Below are 26,546 nucleotides of genomic sequence, written 5' to 3' on the forward strand. Positions count from 1 at the left end.
GACTTTTCTCCATTGCCAAACACTGCATATAAAGGAAATGAGCCATTCCACTTGTTAGAGACACAATGAAGTTAAACAGTGAATGTCCCCAGGGATTTATATGGGCTTTTTTTGTTGTTTTTAATGATTGGTAAGGTGCTGGAATTATCTGCCAAAATGAAGAGGTAAAACTTCCTACAAGAAGATGCTCTCTTCTGTTGCTTGGATCATTGTAACTGGTTTGCAGTTTGCCCTGTGTCTCTGCCTTGGGATCATAGTTTTTATTTTTATTTTTGTGTCTTTTTATTTTTGTTTTTAAAGACCTCAACATAGAGGCTTCGTACAGGGGTTGGACAAGGAGGTTCTGTTCAATTGATCTGAATTGAAAACTGAGTTACTAGAATTACAGCTCCAGGAGTCTCAGAACAGACTTCCAATAGTAAGAATGTGGACCAAAACCTCATGGTTTAAGGTAACTCTTAACTGGCTCCAAAAAGGGCATATTATGGTTGCTTCTGACAGTGATGCTCCACAATGAAAATAAAGAAGCTGACGAGAGGAAAACTCTTCTTCCTTAAAAAAAGGAAAAAAAAAAAAAGGAAAGAAAAAAAAAAAGGAACTGTAAAAAAGAGATGAAGAGCTAATGGGGAAGATGGAGGGAGAATTCAAACCAGTGGGATCAGTGGAGAGAAGGAAGAACACAGAAGAGAGGTTCAAAGAGTGTCTCTGTCAAGAGAGGGGAACTGGACCAGGTCAGACTGGGTGACTGCAAAAAGAGGCAGCTTTCGTAGTTCTGGGTGAAATGTTCTGATTCTGGTATGGTCTGATTGTGGATAACCTGGCTTTGCATATGGAGCCATATTTTGATGTCATATTTCTAGAATGGCACACAACATACACTTTTATTTTTCCCCTGTGTCCTTGATTTCGTAAGTGCTCTTTTTATTTTTAGGAGTGCCCTCATGTTTGTTGGAGTGATGATTAATCCTGTAGACTTCAGTGCACTTACTAGAAGCTGACATACCTTTTTCACTGGATGCTTTGAAATAGGGAAAATGGTTGTGCTGCAGTCTTCTATATCCCCTTTATTTGAATAACATGCTAAATCAAGCGAGGCTTTATGAATAACATTCACCATTTGATTCAGATGCACTTTGGTTCTGTGAAAGGACCAGTAGCACAATTATTCTTAGTGACAAATGCAAACATATAATAACTTTGACTGAGTGCCTCTGTTCCTCCAGGTTATATCAAGAAGTGAAAGCAGTGGCATTTTTGACTCATTGACACTGCTCATATCTCTTTAGAATATTTCTAATTTATCATTAATAGATATGCCTGGGACTTTTCTTATGTCATCACACACGCCCATTCTCCAACATCCAGAGGAAAAGATTACTCAGAGTCACTTGTTATTCTTTTCTGTATAATTGCTGATGCACCATGGGGAGTTTTGATGTATAGTGAAAGGAGTGCATACACAAATTTCAATTCTTTGCAAGCACCTGGCTATATCTGGCAGCAAAAAATAGCTGTGACTGATGCTGGGTCATCAGTTACGGAATCACAAGGGATATGGAAACTCGTTGCACTAATGTATGTCAGAAGGAGATTTAAGGTGGCCTGTTTATCTGAAAACAAATTGCTGAGATGCAGACACGCACATTCAAAACATATTAAAAGGTACTTCAAAAGCTATTTAGAAATCCATGAAACTTGTTTTAGTCAGGAATCCAGAAAATAGCATGAATGTGACATGGTTCACAGCCCAGCTGTGCAGCAACCTGCAAATATTAAAAAAAAAAAGAAAAAAAAGTGCTGACCAAACTTTTTCACCCTTTGGAATACATCTTGAAATTTTTAGCAAAGCAATGAAGTACTTCTGTGTAGAAATATCAGGAGTGTGGTAGGGGCCAGAAGTCTTGCATTTTCTGTGCAGCTTGTCTGTAATCTTCTTTGTCAAGTACTAAAGTCTCCCTTGGGCTTCAGTGGGATTTAAATCAAGTTCTAAATTCTGTAACAGAAAAGAAAATAAATTTTGATATAGTGAGATTATTCTTGCTGCCCTTGATTGACTTTTTGCAGAGCCGTGCTAATACGTGCATGAAAACTTAAGTCCACCTCCTTTTAATTTTTTTCTCATTCGGGAAGAATTCTTATTCTCTTTTCCATAAGATAAGTTGGCAAACGTGACGGACATCTACAAGACGGGCCAGGAGGAGGATCCGGGGAACTACAGGCCTGTCAGTCTGACCTGGGTGCTGGGGGAGGTCATGGGGCAGATCATCCTGAGCACAATCACACAGACCAAGTGATCAGGCCCAGTCAACATGGGTTTATGAAAGGCAGGTCCTGTTTGACCAACCTGATCTTCTTCTACGACAAGGTGACCTGCCTAGTAGGTGAGGGAAAGACTGTGGATGTTGTGTACTTAGACGTCAGTAAAGCCTTTGACACCGCATCCCACAGCATCCTCCTGGAGAAGCTGGCAGCTCATGGCCTGGATGGGTGTACTCTGCGATGGATAAAGAACTGGCTGGATGGCCGGGCCCAAAGAGTTGTTGAGGTACTAGAGAGAGTGCAGAGGAGGGCGACGAAGCTGGTGAGGGTCCTGGAGCACAAGTCTGATGAGGAGCAGCTGAGGGAACTGGGGCTGTTTAGCCTGGAGAAAAGGAGGCTGAGGGGAGACCTTATCGCTGTGTACAACTACCTGAAAGGAGCTTGTAGCATGGAGGGTGTTGGTCTCTTCTCCCAAGTAGCAAGCGACAGGACAAGAGGAAATGGCCTCAAGTTGTGCCAGGGGATGTTCAGATTGGTTATTAGGAAAAAATTATTCATGAAAAGGGTTGTCGGGCATTGGAACAGGCTGCCCTGGGAAGTGGTGGAGTCACCATCCCTGGAGGTGTTTAAAAGGTGTTTAGATGAGGTTCTTAGGGACATGGTTTAGTGCCATGTTAGGTTATGGTTGGACTCAATGATCCTGAGGGTCCCTTCCAACTGAAATTATTATATGATTCTATGCTTTTATAAGAAGTTTTGGGTTTGGTTTTGGTTTGTTGTGTGTTTTCCTGTTTGGTTGGTTTTTTGTGGGTTTTTTTGTTGTTTGGGTTTTTTGTGTGTTTTGTGGGGTTTTTTTGTTTTTGTTTTTACAGTAATTGTTATTTTATTTAATTACATCAGTTTTTATTTCACTGCTTTTAAAGCACAAGTCCTGTGCTTCAATAGTTATTTCACTGTGTGAAAGAGTAAAAAGCTTGTCAATTCATTTGTATTTTTAAAAGTCCCATGCCAACTTTTATTTTCAGAACCAGGCCTTGTGATGTGGTATCTTCCGTATTTCTAACTCCTGTGATTCTGAGTATTGTTTGTCTGTCTGTCTGTCTCTTTGGAGATGAACGCCACTTTGTGGCTAGTGATTTACGCAACTGAAACTTTTTTCAGTTTTTTGTTTACGCTTTTGCCACATTACTGGAACTGTATTGTAAAGGTATCATGAATGAAATGCAGTACTTGCTGATTTTTATTGGCTAATAGTATTTACTCATTAATGTTATTTGCAATACAATAAAATATGTGTTATATTATTATAAATGTACATTTATAAATACATTTTGAAGGTCTCCATATTATTTACTAAAGACATTTCGAATGCTAGCAATCATTGATTACAAAATTTACCTGACAAGAAAATTCAGAATGCTGCCATAGTTTTATGTATATTTATAAATAAGAAGTGCAGCACTTCCTCAGCTGCTGTGTGCTAGGTGGGATGGAGTCTTTCAGAACCACCAGAGTGGAAAGGGAAGATTATTTTTCCAGTAGTGTAATTGCATTGTTTTTTAAGAGCTCCATTGAAAGAAAATGAAGTGTTTCATAGCACAGTAGTCATACATACCAAGTGATGAAATATTTTGATAATTCACTTGTTCATAAATTGTCAGAAAAACCAACATCTATCATTCACTCTTGGTTATGACAGTTGAACACCAAAGGAGGGTTTGCATTAAGTTTGTTCATCCTAGATGTGACTAACACAGTAGTAATTTTTGCTTAATTTTCTATTGCTTTTATAGTTATTTTGTTTGTTCTGTTTTCAACATAGAAAAAAATGGTTGTGTCCAGGCTATGGCTTTGGAAGACTCATCTTTTGGTGGTGTCCATTAAGCAGAAGAGATCTTTTCGCCATATATAGTTGCTGCCTCTGACTGCTGGGTCTCTTTGCATGCCTGTCATCTTTGTACAGAAGAAAGACTTGACACTGAAGCCTTTTGCAGTGTGTTTAACTATTAGTTTTGAATAGTAATTCTGTTCAGAGAATTTCCTAATTCAAATTAGGTCGACTAAAAAAAAAAAATAATGGATTTTTTTCTTGTTAAGTATTCTAAATTTGTTGTGTGAATAGCCTACCTAGTTTTTCAGTTGGCCAATGTCTTCATCTCCTACCAGTTCTCAAGGCACTTGTTCAAAGGTCAGATATTTCAGGAGTGCAATTTGAAGTTCTGTTTGGATGAGATCCCACAGTACATCTTCTGAAAATCATAATTTCCACCCAGTATTTGTGATTTGATTTATTGCCAAGCAGTTGGGTTTCAATCTGGATCTCAGACCAGTTACTAGCAAGTACACTGACCTATGTTCATGGTGGAATCCTTTTGAAACAAATTTTATTTCATTTGATGAAAAAGGCTGGTCAGAAGTAAAATAGTATGAAAGGTCTGGCTTCAGGATCAAATGGTGATCTTGTTGAAGAAGAAGCTAAAGGCTGTGAAAGTAATAGGAATCCACTGAAGAATTTGGAAGCTTTCCGAAAGTTAAGGAAACACAGGAATGAAGATGGGAGTGGGAATATTTTCTGTGTAATTAGTAGACATTCATGAAATGTTGTTCTGCTGTGGCATCATGTGTGCTGATACTGCAGATGAGTAGTAATTTTGAGAGCTACTAGCTTGAAGTTGTTAAAAGAATATTATTTCAGTTGCATCTGTTCAATTGGACCTTATGCCTTATTACTGCCTCACATAGAAGAGGGTAAAAACAGCAGGTCTGTATCATGCTCTGCTTTCAGAAATATTATACGGGTCATTAAAAAGGGCCTTTGGCTCAAAGTTTTCATCAGTACAATTTTATTTTTCTTATCAAGGTTTCACTCATCTTTTCTTCAGCTCACTGACTTGTTCAGAAGCTGATCCTCACATATAATCAATGCCACAGTAGCATTTAATCTTGCATATTTGTCTATAGCTTACTTTGCTGAATCTTAGTATTTTTCTTCACCTATGAAGTTCTGTGCATCTTATTAATGTATTGGATTACTTCAGTGATGAGCTAGATCTGAGATTTCCAATATAGTAAACAAAAAATAATATTTTCTGAATTCTGTAGCTCCAGATGCGTTAAGATTAAGAAAGTCATGTTTACTTTTTTGTTCTATCTTGTTATAGATATAGATGACCATAAGATTCCATATGACAAAAAATCTTGTTTCTGTTTTTCAGCAAGTTTGCAAGCTACAATGTTAGCACATGGAGCTCTGGCTCTAGTAGAGACAGCTAAAACTGGAATAGAAACTAGATCTCAATTTCCACACTTAATAAGGCAGTAAGTCAGCTGTTGCCGTGGGACAGAGCTGGTTGAATTGTCATAACCATTCCGTAGGCATAAATCTTAGGCTTGTGCCAAATGCTTCATGCTGTTCCTGCTGTGCAAAACAGCTGGAAATTCAGCTTAAAGGATTTATTTCCTAGAGAGAAACTACAGGTGGCATAGAGCTGAGGTAACGTGAGCTTGATGGGAAGATAACGTCATACACTCCAGTTCCAGCATCAATGCTGTGGCATCAGAATGCATGTCTGATCCTGGGGTTTTTACCATGATAGGTGAAAAGGGCAGTTCAAGGCACAAGAAGCAGTCTTATAAATTGATGTAAAGAGATGAAGCTGGTTCTTTTCATTTTTATGAATGTGCTTTGTTGCAGTAACTTTTGCTTTGCTGCCTTTTTCAGTTTTCATGTTTGTTTTTTTTTTTTCTTTGCCCCAGAACTTCAATTTTGGGGTAATATTTTGCCTTGTAGCATAATCAGTTTGGATTCTGGACTCCTTTTAACTAGTTTTGAGAAACTGTAGTACTGTCAAAGGCAGGTAAATCTGCTTGTTCTGTAACAAAACGGGACAGATTCATCTGAAAAATAAAAATTATTTGGTGGATCCCCATCTAGTTGATGAATTAGTTCTCTAATGCAGATGGACCTTTGCAGGTTAGTCTTTCTGAAGAAGGAACAGATATGCTTAAAGCACCCTGGAAAATGCTTGCAAGGATTCTTTTGTGAGTGGAATTATTACTAAGCTAAGGTTGTGGATCTGTGTTATTATTCCAAGCAATAGGAAGTTTATGTTAAAAACTTATTAACAGTGAAACACAACAGCTCTCACTGTTTTCTCATATGGCACTTTGCTGGTTTTTAAATAACAAAAATTTTACTAGAGCATTTCTAGGATGAATCTTGTTCTGAGTTTAAGGGTTGAGAAACAGAGGTACTGTAGGATGCCTTCGGCAGAGGGTCTAAGCTAAATAAAACAGAAATATCACCATCCTGAAGCTTTGTTTACACCCAAGAGTTTTAACTGTGTTCGTGTAGGTAAAGCAGTATAGCTGAATGAGTAAGGATGATCGTTGGCTGGTTAGAATGTGTTTATGGGAATGGAAATAAATTATAGTGCTATAAGCTGCGTTTATAGCAATGTAACTGCAATAGGGTTGTACAGAGGAACTGCATTGCCAGAAGGAAAAATCGCTTCCCTCACTGGAATAATCATGTTGTACTTCTATGTGGGGGCCAGGCCTAAATTAATTCCAGTTGCATTTCTGAGTACTTAGATGAGAAAGTTGCTTCAGTAAAGGCTTTCTTTGGCTCCAAGAGGATTTAACACCGAGAGGTGTTGAACATCTGCATCTTCACTGAAGTCTGTGGTGTTTCAGGTGCTGTAACCATCACAGTCTTGTGTTTCTGTCTTGGCTCTAAATCTCATTGAAGTCAGCAGGAAAACGCTTGGGGGGCTGCAGGACAGGAGCCCCTTAAGAGACCTTTGTTAGCCTGGTATAGCTTGTTTTCTGACAAATCAGGTGCACAGTCAGTAGGAAGCAGTTTATCCTGAGTGCAGGAAAATGTGTCAAAGTGTGATCCTATGTGACAGTCACAGGGGCGAGCTGGGACACAAACCCAGGTTTTGCTCTGTTCAGTAGTTTTATTTCCACTTTTTGTCTCCATAGCCCACGTATAACTAAGGTAAGATTACAAGCCCAAGGAAAGCACCACTACCTCTCTCTGGGGGCTCAAACAAGCCATTTATTCTCAGCAAATATGAGTTTAAATATGTGTGAGAGGAATGGGCTATCTAAAAGGCTATTCACACAAGAGCCTTCTCTGGCATACAACTTCACTAATACCTTTCAGAGTACACTGATCTGGGGACACTGAAGAGAGGGCAGCACAGAGATCCAAACACATGCTGAAGATGTGAATTTAGACGGAAAGAAGACAATTCCTGTTTTTTGGAAGGAGGGGTGTTGGGGAGTAGTGGAACTAAGGAGTTTCACAGTAAACACATCCAGCATGATAAACTAATAGCTCTGCTGAGTTGAGGATTAAACTAAGTTTGTTCAGTTCCTAAACTGAGTCAGTAGTGTTTCTAATAAAAACTACTGGTTTATTTTAATTGGAAGTAAATATTGCATTTTCAGGATTTTTGTTCTTTAATATTTGGTTCACATCTCCTTTAAACGCTTTCTTCTGAAGTGGCAACTCATGCTCATCAGATTCTATTACTATTGCCAACATACTAATGTTTAATTTTGGTTTGGCAGATAGATTTTCTATTAATGCTTTTCAGATGGAGGTGACATCAGATTTTGTGGCTTTTTTTTTTCTGTAAGGGGACTTTTTATTCCTGGGATCACAGAATAATTTTACTTTATATGATTTTTACTTTCTTTCCTCCTCTCTCATAATATTCATCCTAGTGGTAAGACCACTGCTGGAATTAGTGGGCTCTGGGTCAGACCCTGAATTTGCTTACAGTCATTACGGAATCTGGTCTGAGACTATTTCTGACTTGCATCATCCTGAACCTTTTAATTTTAGTTCCATCTCACGAGACCTACAGTATATTTTTTTCTTCTTAGTTTCCATTTAACATTGCCACAGCTGCTGCTGCTGCCACAGATGATGAAGAAGAAGGAAGGGAGAAAAAAAGGGTTTCTGCACATATGCACATTATGTTATTATGTGGAGAGATGACCTCTGAAGACTACTTGGTCCACATTGCACTCAAAGCAGAAGTTAAATTTTAAGTCAGGTCCAGCTTCAAAGTTAGATTAGGTTGCCGAGGGTCTTATCCAGTTGAGTTTTCAATGTCTGCATTGATGGAAAATCTGTAGCTTCTGCAGCCCTTGTTCTTGTTCTCAATATAAAGAACATTTTTCTTATGCGTGCATGCAATTTCCCTGCTCTGCTGCAGTTTTTAAATTGGATTGAGATGTGCTTTAAATTAGAATGTGGGGTGAGTTCTAGAAAGATTTTTCTTTCCTTGGAATAAAGGTCCACACTTGAAGACAATCCTATGCAACAATAGTCAATCAAACCCATACACAGCAATTCTGCAGGCAGCAAAGGGGTGTGCAATTAACCAGACTAAAAGAGTAATACTGAAGTACCTCTTTCGGTAGTAGAAGGAAGAAGTCATGGTTACAAACACAATGTCTAGGAGATGGGTTTTGGTAAGAACAGACCCTTAGTTAATTTCTTGGGATTTTTTTTGTGGTTTGTTGGGGTTTTTCTTGCACCACACGGCAGAATTCTCCACACATGACTGCACTGGGATATAACATTTCCTTATTTAAAATAATTATATTTTATGCCACGACAGATTAATTAGATTTAAATACCCCAGTCTTTAGGGAAAATGCTCCAAGATGAGGGGATACAGATGTTGCCTATTCCAAATGTCTGAAAAATAATTAAAAGAGAAAAATCACAAAGTGTTGAATTTACAGAATGATGGGATTGAATTCTGGCTTGACTGAGGCTATCAAGGGTTGTGTGGCTAAGTCTGTTGTCAGCTGTAATAAACACTCTGATTCAACTTATGTGAACATTTGCAGCTGTTGAAGAAACAGGCATCTTTGCCTCTTAGTCAAACAATACATAGAATGAATTACACTAGAATAGACGATGTGCAAAAACAGGTGGCAGAGCTGTGCAGTAATAGATTGACTTACAGAATAAAGTGTGAGGGACCTACTTTTTTGTATTGATTGCCTCCTGTAGTCTTTGGATTGTGAAAGTGGAGCTCATTTAATGGAAGATCTTGAAAGAGAAAAAGAAAAAAGTAATACCTGGTTTTATTTTATGGTCCACATGGAAGTTGTGTTAATATAATTTAGAAAGATATGCTGGATCAATTATCAGTGATGTACTGTACATACCAAAGTTTATTAAGAGGACTGCACCATCCTGCCTTTGTCTGTTTAAACCACCACAGAGACGAACACACACCATGTATTATTTAAATGTGTAGGTTGGCACATAACATTTATAGGATTTAGAAGTGGAAAGAACATGAATTATACAACAGAAAGCTTTCAGTGTATTGCAGAGTTGAATATTTTTAATGCAAAATGAAGACACACATTAACCTTTAAGAAAAATCAAAAGAGCTTGGTTGGTAGTTAGGTAACTGAACAGACCATCATGCCTATTTGTCCTGCTCTCAGCAGTGAATTCAGTGAAGATCTCACTGGGTGGTAGGGAAAGCAAAGTAGGCTGAGCTGGAGGACCAGGATGGTGTGTTTATGCGGCTGTTTCCTGATTAAACAGGTTCAGGTAATCAATGTAGTAAAGCTACCCTGTCGTGTGACTGTGTCTCTTTCAAATTTGATTTGAACTCAGCTCGACAAATAGGTACAGATATCAAACAAAATTGCCACAACTGTTATAATGTGGGGTTTTGATAAGAGGAAGGAGCCCAAGCCATCCAGAGCCTTTGCTGAGGCAAACGGGAACATATAGAAGTGCCCCAGCCAGCAAGAAAAGCGTCCGACTGAGTCCTGAGTCAATCCCAGAAACCAGATGCAGGCAAAACTGGTCTTTTCTAGTTGTGGTGTTCAGAGAGCAACTTTTTTTTTTCTGAGCATAAGTACAGATATTGTGAAATGTTACTCTAAAGTGATTATAATGCAGCCTCGATATTCTTTTAAAGAAGATTGGCATCAGGATGTGCCAGTTTAGCAAAGTAAGCTTTCAAAATGGGCATGATGCATTTTTTTTTTTTAGCTGAGCACTTCAAACGCCATCAAAATAGCTGTTACCTTCTGTCCTGAAAACTGTCAGGAACCAATAAATAAACATAAAAAAACAGGAGCAGAAAAAATGTCATGGCAACTGTTAATGTTGTTGTTATTAATTCTGTTGTTTCTTTTTTTTTTCTTTTTACAGTGTTTCCTATTCAGTGCATGTCTCTGAGGATTACCCAGGTAAAATGCAACATTCTTGTCCATGACACGTATATGCATGTTACCACAATTTGCTATATTCAGATGAGAGTATCTGAAAGGGCGCTGATGTCTTCCAGGTGCATCCTTGTGCTAATCATTTTCCATTAGTTAGATTGCTTTCACAGTCATTTCTCCTTTTCAGGCATCATTTATCAGCTGGGTCAGGGTGAGAAAACCTGGTTCACAGTTTTACAGAGACCAGAGCTTGTGGTGCTTTCCGTGTTCGGAGCCAGCAGTGATAGGAGTGAGAAAGCGCCCAGCTCCACTTTGGCACGGTAGATAAAGCTTGATGTTTCAAGAGGCAGAGCAGTCTGGCACAGGGCCAGTGAAGCATTTCTGTGTTCGACCTTAATGAGACTACACACATTATTCAAGTTAGGCCTGTGGACTGTGCATTGATGCTTCTCAGGGTCAGCTGGAGCCAAGGGTTTGTGTTTGGGTACGTCCTTGGTAACATAAGCTTGCAAACCTGTTCCCAGCTGCTCGGTCCTGCCTCCCTTTCATACTCTGCGCTGGGTTGACAAAAGCATTTGTGTAACTGTGCGGCCAGTCTAGACAATGGGAATTATCCATATGAAAGACAACCAGGAAAGAGCAAAAGCTAGTTTTCAGCTAGCTTATTTTCCTGATTTCCTTGACAAAGACGCTGCACAGATACTTGAGGTGGCACAGAGGCTTGCAGAAGCAGGATGGGAAGCAGGGATGAGGACAGGCAAGTGCTGTGCCAAAAAAAGTACCTGGTAGTACTGTTGGATTGCAACACATTGTGTATTTTGCATTCAGGATTAATTAATAGTGTAAGTACCATGAATGATATGAAACCCTCTGGCCTTTTTTGGTCTTTATCCGTAACATCTCCATAATATTTCTAAAAGAAATACTTCTTGTTTCTTTTAGAATCTCTAAAAGAAGCAAGGCTTTGATATTCTTCACTGATAAGCAGTAGACTATGTCTGTTCAAAATATCAGAGTGTTTGAAGCAGGTATAGAGAGAAATCAGCATTAGTAGCAATGCTAAATACAATGGATTATATGAAAGAATGCTAACAACCTTTGTGAGAGATATTTCTTTTACCAGTAAAAACTGGAGTGAAAACTGCTACTAATAATGTGTTCAACATGTAGTAAGGGGAGAAACTGAGATTCATAAAATACACAGCCATACCACTGATAAATTGATTTACCAATTACTGCATTGACCTAATAATGAATGGAGGGACAAATACTTGAAAAAAAGTCTGCATCAGATGTTGTTGGCAGTTTGTTTTATTAAACATCACAAGACTTGATCTCTGGCAGCCCCTACCTAAATGGCAAGCTAGAGCACTGAACCAGCAGTTACTCCCACAGCACATGAGATCTCATCTCCTGGCAAACTCTTCTGTCTGACATACCTCAAACTTCCCTTGCAAATGCTATTTGCAGCATGCCCTGATGGCCTACAAGCTTGACTGACTTTGGTGGCCCTGAAATCTAATTCTCTGCCATCACCCCCTATATTTTAAAGCTATGTAGAATTTGAACATTTTACACTGTAGCTGACTTGGTGAGTGGGGTCTGAACCAGTTGCACATGTTTATTGATTAAAATCTAGTCTTTCAAGGCTTTGGAAGAGTTAATTTCATTCACATTTGAAGCTTTTGCAGGATTTGTGTTTGCTTTGTGATGGAGAGGTGTTCAGTGTGTTAGGAATGATAACGACTCTGCCATTTTACAGCTTTTGATTCAATAAATACTCGTTTGGACATGATGAGCCAGATTATTTGTCTCTTTGTCCTAAATCTCTAGTTTACCACTGACTGCAGCTCTCTTCTTCGGCATATATGTTAAGGGGTTTCAGGGACATGTCGGAGTGGGATGGTGTCATGCTGGGAAAGCTCTGTGCTAGTGTCCTCCTCAACTGGAAGATGATCTTCGAGTATTGCTGCTGGTTGATAGAGTTCAGAGCAGCAGATACTCATCAAATTGAATTTATCACAGGATAAATCTTTACAGATCAAGGTTTAAGTCCATTAGTCTGTAGCTATACCCAAGTTGTATCCCATAGAGTTTGAGTGTCTAAAACACAGTGGATCAAATTTGAAATCCAGGAGAAGGCTTTCAGAGTTAAGTAACAGATAAATTGCTAATGCATGCAATAAATATATGAAAAAACAAGAGATCAAGAGGTGCAAATGTTGTTCATTCACCCCAAAGTGATACCATCACAAGTAAATTTTAGGTGCTTTAAGAAGAGCTTTGGGTAATACGTATACTCTAGATGCCTGTGTTGCTGTTATGTATGCACCATCACCACTTTGGCACAGATAACAGTGTGTAGCTATTGCTGAATTGCTTCATAAAGCATAGAAAGATTACAAACAGCTGAGCATTAAATCATACCTATGGGAACCGTAATATGACATGACAGCTTTCAATAATGGAAGGTGTTTGGATGTTTTGTAATTATGAGGGAAGGCTAAAAATATGCTCACAAAGGCATACTGAAGAACTTAATAGGAATAGTGTGGAGACAGTAATGTCTCGAAGTTACATATACATCGCTGAAATTGTGAAAATATCACTGAAAATTTTAGAGGCAGGTGATAACAGTTCCAGCAAAATCTCTCTCTAACCATTTTCTCATAACATTGACACGACTGGGGAAAATAATGCTCCTAAGGAGCAGTTATAGAATATAACATCAATGGGTAGACTAAAGTCCCATTAATATGAGTGGATCATGACTCCTGTGAGAACCATTAGAGCAGCAAGCATTTTGCTAATGAATGTATGTTTGGAGTGATAGATGCTGTCTACCATAAACTTATAGAACTGCTGTAGTCTTTTATCCCATTGTTTTATGTGTTAACAGAAACATCCTTTTCGTAGACCTTATTAGATTGCAGCAGAGACAGAGAGAACCAGTTTGGCAGCCAGTGGTTTTCTGCATCCCTCCACTAGATCCAGTCACTAGGTCCTCTGCTTAAGAGGAGAGGCATTTCTGGGTGTTGTGTGTTAGAAACTGGATGTTGAAGAAAGCAAACCAAAACAAGTATCTTAATTTCAACTTTCATTAAACTGATGGAAGGGAAGAAAAATACCTAATGGCTGCCAAATAGGAAAGGAAAACAAAAATTTGGCAGTCAAAATAATATTATCCAGTTGCCAAGACAGAGTGACAATGGGTATAAAAATATAATTAAAATCTATGAAACCTGTAACTGAGGAGTACTTTTTTCCAATATATGTGTGGCTTGGTAATTGTCCATTCAGTACAGTACATATTGTTGTTTTTCCTACTTTTTCATGCAGCAATAAGTTCTAGCACATGGATTTCCTTTCTCTCATCCGTATATATGGTGTTTGGTATGTTTAGAGCCAAATGGTGGCCTCTGTTACTCCAGTTCATTAGACTCTATGGCAGTAAGTTACACTCACAAGCCTGGGAGAGGAATCGGTCTGTGTTGTGTATGCCCAGAGCCATCCAGCACGGTGAGGCTGACACTGAAATGATGACATCAAGGTGGAGTGTGCGAACAGAGGCAAGGCGGGGGTTCATGGAGGGCGTGCGATGCAGCTCTCCTGGGGGCATCGCTCACAGCCTGCCCTGCCGACAAACGAAAGCGGGAGAAGGAGTGAGCGCTGGCAGATGGCTGAAGGGGCCCTGTTTTATTCGCTGTGGCTCTAAAACACATCCCTGCGCCAAGCGCGTGGCCGAGCAGACACAGACGGGGCTGATGGAGCAGATTGCTGTGCCCACCGGGGCGCAGTGCTTGGGTGACGCGAGGGTGCTGTGGACTTCACGACATGACCAATATGATTATCATGACCCAAATTTATTGTTAGTTACACGGAAGTATTTATACCTTCTTAACACAATTACGTACTATGTCTGTGTTACAACTTACAGGATTACATACTACATCTATGTTACAACTTGAACAATGATTGTCTATTACACAGACAATGACTTTCTATTACATAGAGAAAGAAGAGCATTGATCATTTATTATTATCTATCACGAGAAAGCAGAATATTATCCTTTTGGCAAAAGCAAGTGGTAACGGTCTTATCCATTTGGCAGGAGCAAATGGTTCTGGATGCAACTTGCAGTTACACAGTTGCAGTTACACAGAACTGGGTGCTTTCCTCCCTGCACCTGCATCTGGGAGTTTCTCTCCTCCTGCTATTTCTACATGCCTGGCTTACAATACACAATGACTATCTTTGAAACACTGGGTTGTTCACACTCAGATGACCAAAGTCATGTAAAAACTCATCAACACTCGGGGAGAAGTGGCGTCAGCCCCCTGCAGCAGCTGCCTGCATGCAACGCCTGCGTGCTGAGCTGGGCGCAGACCGCTCAGGTTACCTTGTGGGACAGCGCAGGAGTGGAAGCAGGCGAGGGTGTGGGGTGGTGTCACTCGGCAGATGCGTGTGAATGTGGCAGAAGGGCTGTTCACAGGCGGCAGGCTGGGAAAGCCCCAGGCGACTTGTCCCTGTGCAGCAGTGCAGCTGCTGGTCTGCAAAGGCAGCACCTGGGCAAGAAAGGAGTACCAGCACCGGGGCTCCATCTTGATACAGGCTGCTAAGAGCCTCTGTAATACAAAAGATAATATTGCTGAGTTTACTGCCCAATTAATGTTAACATTTTTAACATTTCACTGGAAGCACTGTGGTCAAAGGCTTTTAGATTGCAGCAGTATGCTTAAAATTTTGTGTGAGTTCACACACTTTGCTGATGTGGGACCGGAGTGTTCAGAATTATGATAGATCAAGTCCTTGCTTCTGTTCTCTTATTTATCTCTTGATCTGTCATTATCTTAATTGACAGCCTTTCTGCTCTAGAGTATGTTTCAATTCAGCCCAGATCAGTAGAAAACAAAATATTATTACTTTCATCAGCAGTTCAGCAATTCATGCAAAATTAGCTTCTGCAGATACTTCATAAAAACTTGTTTGTTGTTACTGAACATTTGGTTGCAAAGCAAAAAAGAAAAAAAAAAAAAACAACCCACACTGCTCAGCCTAATCCCTACATTTTGTAAGGAAGTTTGGGATAGACTTTTCTTATTCATATCCATACTTAACATTTTTGTTGAGTGGGAGGAATTATTTTTTTTCCTGAATCAGGCACAAGAAAGGTTATCCACTGATTAGAAGATACTTCAAACAACTTTTATGTGACTAGGAAAAACGAGGCACAGGTATTTTTGCATAATGGGCTGTTAACACTCATCTCTGAGTGCAGCCTTCACTCTGCACCACAGATTAGCTTTTTTAGTGTCAGGCAAAGCAAAAAGCATAGAACAAGTCTTCATTTTTTAAAAGTTTGGGTCAAACCCCTGTAAGCCTTGTGGGAAGGTTCAGAGCAACACTTGGTGTGATTCACAAAAGCCACGAAGTTTTACTCCAGGGCTTTGCTTGCATAAAGTTTGGGTCCAAATCTTCCATTCTTTTGGTATTTTTTGTTTTGTTAGCAATCTCAAGAGAAAAAAGAAAACCTCCGTAAGGCAGGGGTGTCATTTTCACCGGAGGACACATCAGCCTCACGGTTGTCTTCAACGGGCCGAATGTAATTTTAGGACTGTATAAATGCAGTAGTAGTTAGGCCATAGGGAGATGATAGTGCTTGGCTTATCTGACCATCTGGGGAGTGGCTCCTTATGGCACAAGGGTGGGATGGGCAATGTGGGAAGGGGCTGGTAGAGCACGGCTGGACTTCACCATGCCAGGTGTTTTTCTTTTGTAGACAACACGTACGTTTCCAGTTCTGATAATGATGAAGATGTGTTAGTTACAACAGAGCCAATTCCAGTAATTTTCCACCAAATCGCTACAGGTAACCTTATGTCCCGAGTATTTTATCAAGTTCATATTTCATGAGGAAAGACAAGATGTTGCCTGCACTTGAAGGGAGATATGTAAATGTGTGCAGCTATACAGTGTGCTATTTTCTCACAGTCTTGCTGTAGTAAATTGTCCTACATTTCAGAATAAAAGAAATTAAAATATTTCTTTTGGGGATCAACACGATTGTGTAGGCAGAAGGTATTTTATTCTTTTAATGTCTTGCAGTCTCTGCTAACACAGTTCTCCTTGAATATAGTTAGAGGTCCTTAATACTTCCCAATTATAAGTTTTCATGCTCACTGGCTTAAAACTTCACTAAATCTTCACCACTGGGGATGAAACGGTCTATAACTACCATTGCCTCTGGTGAATTATTTCAGGAAATTTCAAACAAAATGGTTCAGCTGCTTCACTAAATTAGGCTACAGAAAAAAAAATATTTTTTCCCAGTGATTTTGGGAACCTCTCATTTGGAACTATTTCCATACTTTTGAAAAGTATCCAATACATGAAACGGTATCCTTTTCAGACATATAGGCACATTTAAATAATATATAGCCAAGATTTGTGCATACTCCATGGAGACTTTTTAGATTTTAGCAGCCATGTTCCCTGATGATTTGAGGCTGCAGGAGAAACAGCATAGAGCAGTCTTAATTCTGGCAGTTCTTCAGGTAGGAACACTTGACTTCGCAGTCTTTTTATTATTATGACAACGCTTTAGGGCTTTTTTTGCGTAACACAAAATTACTGTGAATTCCACTGGAAAACCAATATGGTCTTCAGTCTCTAATCTCATTTATACTGATGTAAATCAAGAATAATTTTACTGAAGTCAGTGCAATGGCACCCAAACAAAAGCTGGCCATTATAGTCAGAAGTTTAAGATAAATTTTCGTTGTGAGTATTTCTGTAAGTTGAAAAGAGATAAAGCCTGTTATTTAAAATAGAACAAAAACTTAAGTTTTGTCTAGAAGATGATCTGATTTAATTTTGCTGGGGGGTTTTGATTTTTCATTCTTTTACAAAGTATGCAAAATTGACAATGACACTAAATTTTAAATCACAGATTGGGAAAAACAAATCTAAATGAACCAGCTGAGTTTCATTTTACAGTTAAAAATATGAGTCTCCTGAGATGTAGGGTCTTCTTAATTTTAGACTATTGTATTGTAAACTCTTTGATGCTTTTTGGATCTGGAACTTTTTGTTCATTATTTGCTCTTCTACTGCAACTAAGTATTTCAAGTCTGCATATGGAAAATTATTTCACATTTTTCACAGTTGTTCTCTGATTTCCCTTTTAAGAATTAAGAAAACCCAGTGATGTCAACTATTGCCTATCCATAAAATCAAAATTACAGAGGGAAAATGGAGAGGTATGTATTTCTTGTATGCATATTTTAATAAGTTATTTTAAGAAACGACAGAAACTAGTAAAATATGAATCTTTACCATTGGTTTCCTATGAAATGTGTGCTTACACAAACTGTACACATGTACATGTTTTAGAAGATGAACGTAGTTCTCTGGGTTTCATACATGGATTAGCCGGTGAGCTACTTAGTTGGGATAAGGATACTCCCATCCTAGGAAACATGGTTTTGACGTTTATTTCATTTTTCATTCAACAGTGCTATAGACCCTATCAGCCCTGAAAATACAGCTGTCCTGGAGATGCAGATCATGATGACATTACTTTTTAACCTAGTCTTGCACACAGGACCACATCCCGTGTATTAGGTCTCTGCTTCTCGGAGTCCTACAGCAGACCCACTGAAGGCTCCAGACCTCTGCATGACTCTATTCACCATAAGTTGTGTGTGGAGTAGAAAGGCCTTCCAGTCAGGGCCATATTTGTGCTGTACCTCTGGCATAGATCCCTGACCAGTGTGACTGAGACATTAACCCAAGAAAGAAGTGACACTAACATGAATTCTACAGGGCTTGACAGTGTTCTGGCCTCAAAGAAAGTACCACATAGGCTCCTACCCCAAGCAAGGAATTGAGCACTATATCAAGAATTCAGATGCTTGACTTGAAAGACTTCCTTTGGTAAGGGTGGTTGCTGAGTTTCTTGACAACTGCTTTTTAGGCTGCAATCTGTGTCTGATGCTGGCAAGGGGAGATAAGCATGCCCAGTTATGCTAATGGGTATGGTTGAGTTTTTTTAGTAGATGAAACCTGATTTGATATAAAAAGCTGCACCAGAAATACTTTGCTTCTATTGCCTTAACATTGTATTCGGTGCTCAGTAAACATTAGAAATTCAAGTGCAGGAAGAATTTACTCATTTGTTTAAAAGCCTGAGATACAATTAGCTTTTATGGGATGGAGTTTGAGCTTTTATTTTGTTTTTAATTGAAAGAGGTACTTAAATATGAAAATATTGGAAAAAAACACTTTAAAAAATGTCTTTAACACTGGCCATTTCTGTTAACTAGACAGTTTAATGTTTTGGTTAGAATAGGATGTCACTATTCTGATGTGATAGTTTTATTTCTCTTTGTGTTGATTTTTTTTTCCAGTTGAGTTCTGTTTTAGCACAGTCTTCCCCTTGAGCTGATGTTATTCTAAAACAAAGAAGACTAAAGTAGCTTTTTTCAGTAAAGTAGGAGCAGAAAGTATTTTTATGCCTTCTTAGGAAATTGCTTTGAAATGACCTGAAATACAATATTTGTTCTATGTATACATACAGTGAATAGAGCAGGCATTTAGAAGCAAAGGTGGGGAAGAGGGTTTAGAATGTCTGACCATAGAAATTGGTGCTGAGGGTATATTTGACATTTATGAATTTATGACATTTAGGGGTACCTTCTATTTTTTGATTTATACGTTTGATTTCTATTCCATTATTACAGTTCTGTGCAGGACATAAATACAAAATAAACAATAAATACAGAATGTTCAGGTTGAAGTGAAGAATTATGATGTTATCAGGTGTTCTTTATGGGATCCTTGCCAACATAAGGCCTAGAAATAACACAGGGTTTGTGGGAAACAAGAATTAATATCTTCAAGCAATTACATAATTGTAAGTAAAGGTTCCATTGGTGGGAAGCAGAACATAACACTTCAGCTCATGCTGAGTTGCAGTCTATACCAAGATCAGTTCTATTTACTTGAGTGCAATTATTCACAGAGCAGCCTGTTTAGAGCAGGTTTTACTTGGGTAAGCATGTTACTTTCTAATTCTTAATTTTCAAATTCTTAGAACAGAGCTGGCCAGAAAATTAAGTTTGAACTTTTCTAGGAACAGACTGGTACTTCTGATAAAAATAATAATTAAGCAGCCATGTGTCACTTTTTCATAGAAAGAAACTTAAGAGATCCCATGCTCGAACTTGAATTATTTCCTTAAACTATTAGAATTGATTTACCACAATAAAGTAAATTAAAATTTTACGAGGTCATTGAAACACCACAGTAGTTAAGTCCAGAACCTGTTTTGACGGGCAAATTGTGCTTCATTTAACAGAAGCAGAGTGAAGTATCCCTGCATAGTCTACTAAATTCTCCCATTCCTTAAAATACCACACTCGGTCTGAAGCCAGACAAAGTATTATTTCTACAATGTATCTTCATGGAGTTTCTATGTACCAAGTTAGTGGGTGCTTGGTTTGTCTGATGCCTTAGTACTCTTCCAGAAAAATGGTACCAAAAGATCTCTTAATAAACGATGCTATGAGCTTATTAGTAAAAGCATAATTCCTATAGTTATAACTAGAACTGTAAATGCAAGATAAGCATATCGCGTGTATCATTGTTAACTTTCCTTTTCCATTAAGGAGTCACGGTATAACAGCACAGTTGAAGATGACTCTGAAGGAGATAATGATTCTGAGGAATTTTATTATGGAGGACAGGTAATGCACAAGTTTCTATAAATTAATATTTGAAAGCTTCTGTGGTCCCTTATATTATAAATTTATGATCATAATTACTTTCTTATGTTTCTTCAACATAGAATAGAATGCCGTGTGTATACATGCATCACATTTTATAGCGGAAGTATTGAATAAGTTATACTGTGTAATTATACCAAATTTAAAATAATATGAGTTTGTTTACATTTGCAAGGCTGTAAGAAGAGAAAAAGCAAGTGCTTTTCAGGATGTTTGAAAATAGAGGTCCGTTGATTACTTCCAGGAGATAAATGTTCACTCTTTAAAGCATATCCCGTTATTAATACAAATGGGAAGTCAGGCTGGATCCAAATCTGTTTCCTTCTGGAAGATTTCCATTTTGTATAGTCGAGAGCACTGCAATTTAATGGTAAAAATGGATATTACAAAACAATTTTGATGTAGGCAATAGTCCATTCTTTTTCAGAGCTCTGCAGTTTAGTTCACCTTGAAGAATGCTGCATATTTTTAGATGAATGTTCTTCTCTGTATCGTCTTGATCGCTCATCAGAATTAGTCATTAATACATTCTCTATGTATTGGGAAATAAAATCTCTTGATCCCTTTTCCTTTTGCAATGTCAATACAGCGCTTCATGCTGCAAGTCTCTTTCATTCGGGTTTTTCATATCCTTTTAGTCTAACTATTGCCCCAAATGAATCAATCCTCACTCACGTTATTAGAACTGTTTATTTTGGTGAACATTTTAATGATTTACAGTTGCTGTTTATGAAAGTTGTCACTCCCTCAGCCTGGAGGCTGAAGCCATCGTGCCCTGGGTGCGCAGAGCTGAGGCTGCTGGTGGTGGCGGCTCACTGGGTCGGTGCAGAGGGTGAGCGATGCTGAGGAGTGGGACATCACCAAGCCTCACGTCTTGCAGAGCCAATGCCTGGTGGTGTTTGAGCACAAAATACATGTTGAGGTGCTTTACTCTGACGTTTTCGATGTCAGAAATAACTGACATGGGATATTGACTCATGTTCACTTTAGAAATGACTGCAGGAATTGCCTCCCTTCGCCTTCTGATTCCTGCAGCCCCACGGAGCGCTGGGGAGGACCATGTACCCATACTTCAGAGCAAAGAGCAGTGTCTGATTTTTGTCTGCCTGAGAGGAAAAATCTTCCAATTTAGCCCTGTAGTGATGAGCTGTGTGTACCAGCTCCATTTTTCAAATCTCCAGAAAGGGCAGTAACCACAAGGTGAAGGAAAAGGCAGCAAACGGCTGGCAGTGCTTACTTCTTGAACCAGCTCTAATGCGTGTGGTAAAGGATGCCTGCCAGTGCTCAAATGAATGAATAAATATTAACACTGCGTATGAGATATGAACACAGAGAGCAGTAAATCATTTTGCAAGGTGTGAAAGAGCTGTGTAATAGGCAATACTGGTTAGAATTTAGTTGCCTTATATTTGAAGTGGAAACTACGTTATATTGCATTGTAATTTTTTAAAGGAAGTACATTTAATTGAAGGAATTATATAACCCCCCAAAAAATCAGCAATAAAAATAAAATATGAATGTCTTGAGTACAGAATACTCAAAAAGCAAAAGAAGGAGAACAAACAAACAAACGAAAAGCCCAAAGACATCCTGGAAGGTATATTTAACAAGAGAGAAAAAAGGAAATTTTAAATTTAAAATTGTCAAAAAGACAAAATTCTAAAGAAGACCTGTAGAATTAAAGGAATGATTGAGGACTCCGAAAATAAATAGGAAATCGGGTTTCCTCAAGAGATAAAAAGAACAGTTACTTTTCAAATAAAGTGATTGTAAGAGTTATTAAGTAAGCACCAGGTATATTGGGAAGACAAAATAGTTAACTATATATGAGGAACAAGCAAGACAACCCGCTTCATTTGAGACAAGCGTGTGCTGTGCCCACATAGAAAGGGGCCAAAAATACTGACTTCAGCAACGAGGAGTAATAGATGCCAGTGTAATTGTCTGCAATACAGTTCGGAAAGATGGATGTAAGGGATAATTCTTAACATTTCTAAGTGGTTACAGCTGGAAAGACAAGAGAGCAACTGATGATGAAACAAGGACCATGGATGATAGGAAGTGGCATGTGATGGGCTGTGAAAACAAGACCTTTTGGTCATAAATGAAATGTTCGTATCCACTTCCTAAGCACCTGCTTGTAATCCTCCCTAAGGATTTAGTGGATAAATACATTAAAGTAGCTAAGTGATTCAATAGCCTAAGTCCTATCGATTTTCAATGGGATTTAGGTTTGTGAATCACTTAATCTCCTTTAAAAAATGCAACCTTTTGTCATTATGTGGGACAAAATAATCTGAATCAGGTCTCAGATTAAAAACTGAGACTTTCTAAACACAGATCCTTCAGACACAGCAAAGTTATCAGATTTTTAGCTTTTATATTCACTTTCTCTGAGACTCTGTTAATTCTTTAATTGAATCTCTATCTTCTACATTTTCAAATGAGAACAAGAGATTGAAACAGTAACGCTACTGCCTTTGACATTCTCCCTCTCTCTTGTGCTTCAGCTACAGGACATACCTGCAATGCAGACATACAAAACTCTGATGGTCTCTTCTGTGTTCATCGGCATGTCTGTGGCCCTAATTCAGGGATGGAAAATGCCACACTCTGATCTTACAATTTGACAGAAAACTGCTTTGTTTCCTTTTTGAGTTCATAACCTCTTACCATCAGAAAGTAGATTGGAGAAAGCATTATGTTGAGCAGTACAGTGTTCTGCACTGTGTTTATCTTTTGGATTTTACTATTATTGATATGTAAGACTGATTAAAAAAATGTGGTTTAGGACCAGCGAAGGTGGTGAGAGCTCCACAGTTGTGATTTGTGAAATGATTGCTGTGCTCTCTTTGGAAGCAGGCCAGCAATTATTTTATGCGTCTTTAAAGAATTCATCTTTGAGTAATGAGCATGTAAAAAGGTTTGGTTTGCTCCTACCTGAAGTGAAAAAAAAAAATAATAATGGTTTTCTTCCCATGCTCTTCTACTTAGAAAATTGTTATGACATGCCTGTCCAAACAAGGGAGGGATACTTGGCGTATACCCTTCTGGTCATCAATATAGATGGTATCTCTAATAAACACAGGTCCATTCTATGCTGATGAATTCTGTGCCTTATATTTCATGAATTCGAACTCTAAGCAAATTATTCTTTGCTAATTTTCACATGTAAAAAGTGATCAGCTGATTATTATTTTAATTCTATTGAAGTTTATTTCAGTAGGTTGCAAAGTGCATCTCTAGATATCTGAGCTGAAAGTGTCACAGCATTGGTCTGCAGATTTGGATGTACAAATGGAAGAGACAGTACTGCAGTTAGATATCATTCTGCAAAAGCAAGAATTCTCTGCAGGAATTCCTGTATTAGGATATGTATACACATATGTCTAAAAGGATAAAGTACACTCTTGTGTTTTGCTCTCTGAATTTGTCAAAGCTGCAAGCCAAATCCCACTCTCATTTCTGAATCTGTCCAACTCTAGGGAGTTCATTGACTTTTGTGGACTAATTGTTGTAAACAGGTAGAATTAGGCTTACACAATTGGGGGCATATTGCTTGACAAGAAAGTAGTAATAGACTTTGAATAAATTGTTACAAGCCTAAAGATGTATTTTGGTCCTTGTAGAAGATAGGAGGATATTAAATATTTTGACTTTCTACAGTCCAACCAAACCTTTATAGGGTAAGCACTGTATAGTTGTTGCTATTTTTCATGTAGACTTTGAAAAAAATGGACATGATATCTAAATACATGTTTCTTTACACCTTCTTTGGTAAAATACTTAAAATGGGAAATTTTCTTTATTTTTTTTTCTTTGATATCATTGCACTGGTGGATAGAATATTCAAATCCAGCCAATGGATAGACTGAAAATGTGATTTAGATTAGCTGAGACGCTTCATATATAGAATAGTTTCATGCTTCTGTTGTTCAGCCCAACCCACTCTATGTGTCTAATATATTCTATATGAGAGTGTGAAAATAACCAAGAAGGAGAAAACCTTTATCCTGTAGTGGCTGGACTGGGATGATATGACTGGGGAGATCTCGTTCTTCTACTTAACTGTTTTAAAATGCACAAGTGTCCCAGAACAAACCCTAGGACAAGACAGGACAGAAGGATGAGTCCTTTGCAGCTTCTCTTCCCGCAAACAGGAGTGGGACCCTCAAAAAATTTTGATGCAGAGTTGCCTGCTTTTCAAATCACACTATGTAGAAGAGCTAGATCACCTCAGCGCTTCAGCTTATCAGTACAGTGTCCTTTCTGAGCATAACATTAAAGAATCTTTATGCAGCGTATTTTGCAGGGGAAAGTTTTCAAGAGCCTGAACCAGGTGCCAGTAATGAAATAAGTAAGAACTATAGTATTTTTTTTTCCCAATAGGTTAGCTATGATGGAGAACTTCATAAGCACCCACAGCTGGAAGCTGATCTGACAGCAGTGAGAGAGATCTATGGACCTAGTGCAGTATCTCTCAGGTATGTCATTGGCCTGTCTGTATTGTGGAACCTTTACTGTTTGGGAGATTTAGTTCCATGTGGGCCTTCCCTCACTGCCAAAGCTCAAATCTCCTCTGGTGATTTCTGTATGTTGTGTGGCAGACGGAAGGAGCACATCTGGCTAGCAATAATACTGGGTTTAGTTTTTTTTGTGGTTGAGTACAGATACAACTGGCCGTGCTGGGAACAAGCCCTGGAAGCCTGTTCTAAAACATCATCTTTTGCAGTTCTTTCAGTATTTGATCAGGCTGTTGTATTTTCTTGAAAATTACTATTCAGCATTACTCTAAACCCTTGTTAAACTCCTTTTCTGTCATATTTTGTCTTTTGCCTTGGAGGTGAACAAGAGGAATGATAAAAGATTTATTCAATGTTTTCCCTAGGGAAAGATTGAAGGAATTGGTTTTGTCTAGTCTGGAAGAAACAGAAGGAGAGGACATAATAACAGTTCTCCTTCTTCAAAAAAGCTGTTTGTAGTTAGAAAGAGTGATCAAATGTTCTCTATTGTCATTGTGAGCGAGACAGTAAGAAACTAGCCATGTTAGCAACAAATAAGAATTTGATTAAAAGTGTCCTACACAGGAATGTGGTGGAACCTCAGTCAGAGGTGGATTGCAAAGAGTAATTACCCAAAAGTTCTGTTGGGCATGTATGAGTGTGCTTGATTCTGATGCAGAGCATAGCTGTAGGATATTTTAAATATGCTTTTTAATGTGCTTCAGGTTGTTTATAACTTCATTTTCCATCTATGCAATCTCAATAATTTCATAAAAATAACAGGTAGGCAAGATGTAACAGACCTGTCAGGTGTATTACAAACAAAATATCAAAGTTGTCATACAAACCGGGTAATAAAATGGAGAGAACATAATACCCTTAGGCACACATATCTTGCAAGTAACAATTCCCATTAACCTCCAAACAATGAGCTCTGTTATTTTAGTCTGAGAGAGCATGTTTACAACTATGGTGTACTGTACCTTTTCAAATTAAGTGGAAATTTCATTACATTTTGAGGACCTGGTGAACTGAAATCCAAATAGTTGTATATGGGTTTAGGAAATGAGTGAGATAAATGTTTTGTTGCCAAACTAATAACTATGAAATTGGGAATACCTGGATAACAGTCTCCCTCAAGCTCCTAAAATTGAGACATTATATGTAACCTTTCAAAAACATTAATGCATCTAATTTATTGAATCAACTGTTTCATTGGAAGCATTGTGATCTCCTTGAGCACACTGCAGTAGCAACTGGCATCTGTGACTGCTTTTGGCACGTGGAAAACTTTAATGCTTCTTCCACTCTGTTGCAGTTGAAAATACTCATAAATTCTTGAAAGCTACAAACACAGCATTAAGCATTCAGTTTCATCCTTCTCCTGCAGCTCCACTTCTCTGTGGAAAGAGAAGTCTGTCTGACAGTGACACCCACCAAGATGCATATTTCCTAGACAGTTGACCCTCTTTCAGTAGAGTCCTGCTGTGACAGAGTCAAGTGGACATATAAAAGGGAAATTCCTATACCTGCATGCTTTTTACCACTGCCCTTTGAAATCTGGCCATCAAATACGTGAGGAAGACCTCTAGACCAACTGGTCCAAACTCTTCCATATCTATTTACATTGCTTTTACATTGATGGACAGAGGACATCTAGGAGCTTCCAAGTCAAGACGTGTTCATGGAGCCATTGTAGACAGCAGATCATAAGCTGCAGGTGCTGGAAGAAAGCATAGTTTCTTCTTCCCTTTCAGCTTAGGGAAGTAGAACTAG

General features: G+C 38.5%; 1 protein-coding gene across 2 annotated transcripts in view; it reads left to right on the forward strand.

Annotated features, from left to right (window-relative positions):
• Positions 1-26,546, forward strand: part of PARP8 (poly(ADP-ribose) polymerase family member 8) — a 119,524-nt gene that overhangs the window by 45,912 nt on the left and 47,066 nt on the right. For both annotated transcript variants that reach the window (XM_065655993.1, XM_065655994.1), the window contains exons 3-7: positions 10,469-10,506; positions 16,263-16,352; positions 17,672-17,742; positions 20,152-20,229; positions 24,658-24,752. In XM_065655993.1, the coding sequence (XP_065512065.1) occupies positions 10,469-10,506; positions 16,263-16,352; positions 17,672-17,742; positions 20,152-20,229; positions 24,658-24,752 (372 nt within the window). The remainder of the gene's footprint in view (positions 1-10,468; positions 10,507-16,262; positions 16,353-17,671; positions 17,743-20,151; positions 20,230-24,657; positions 24,753-26,546) is intronic.

Source organism: Caloenas nicobarica, chromosome Z (genome assembly GCF_036013445.1).
Source record: "Caloenas nicobarica isolate bCalNic1 chromosome Z, bCalNic1.hap1, whole genome shotgun sequence".
NCBI lineage: Eukaryota > Metazoa > Chordata > Aves > Columbiformes > Columbidae > Caloenas > Caloenas nicobarica.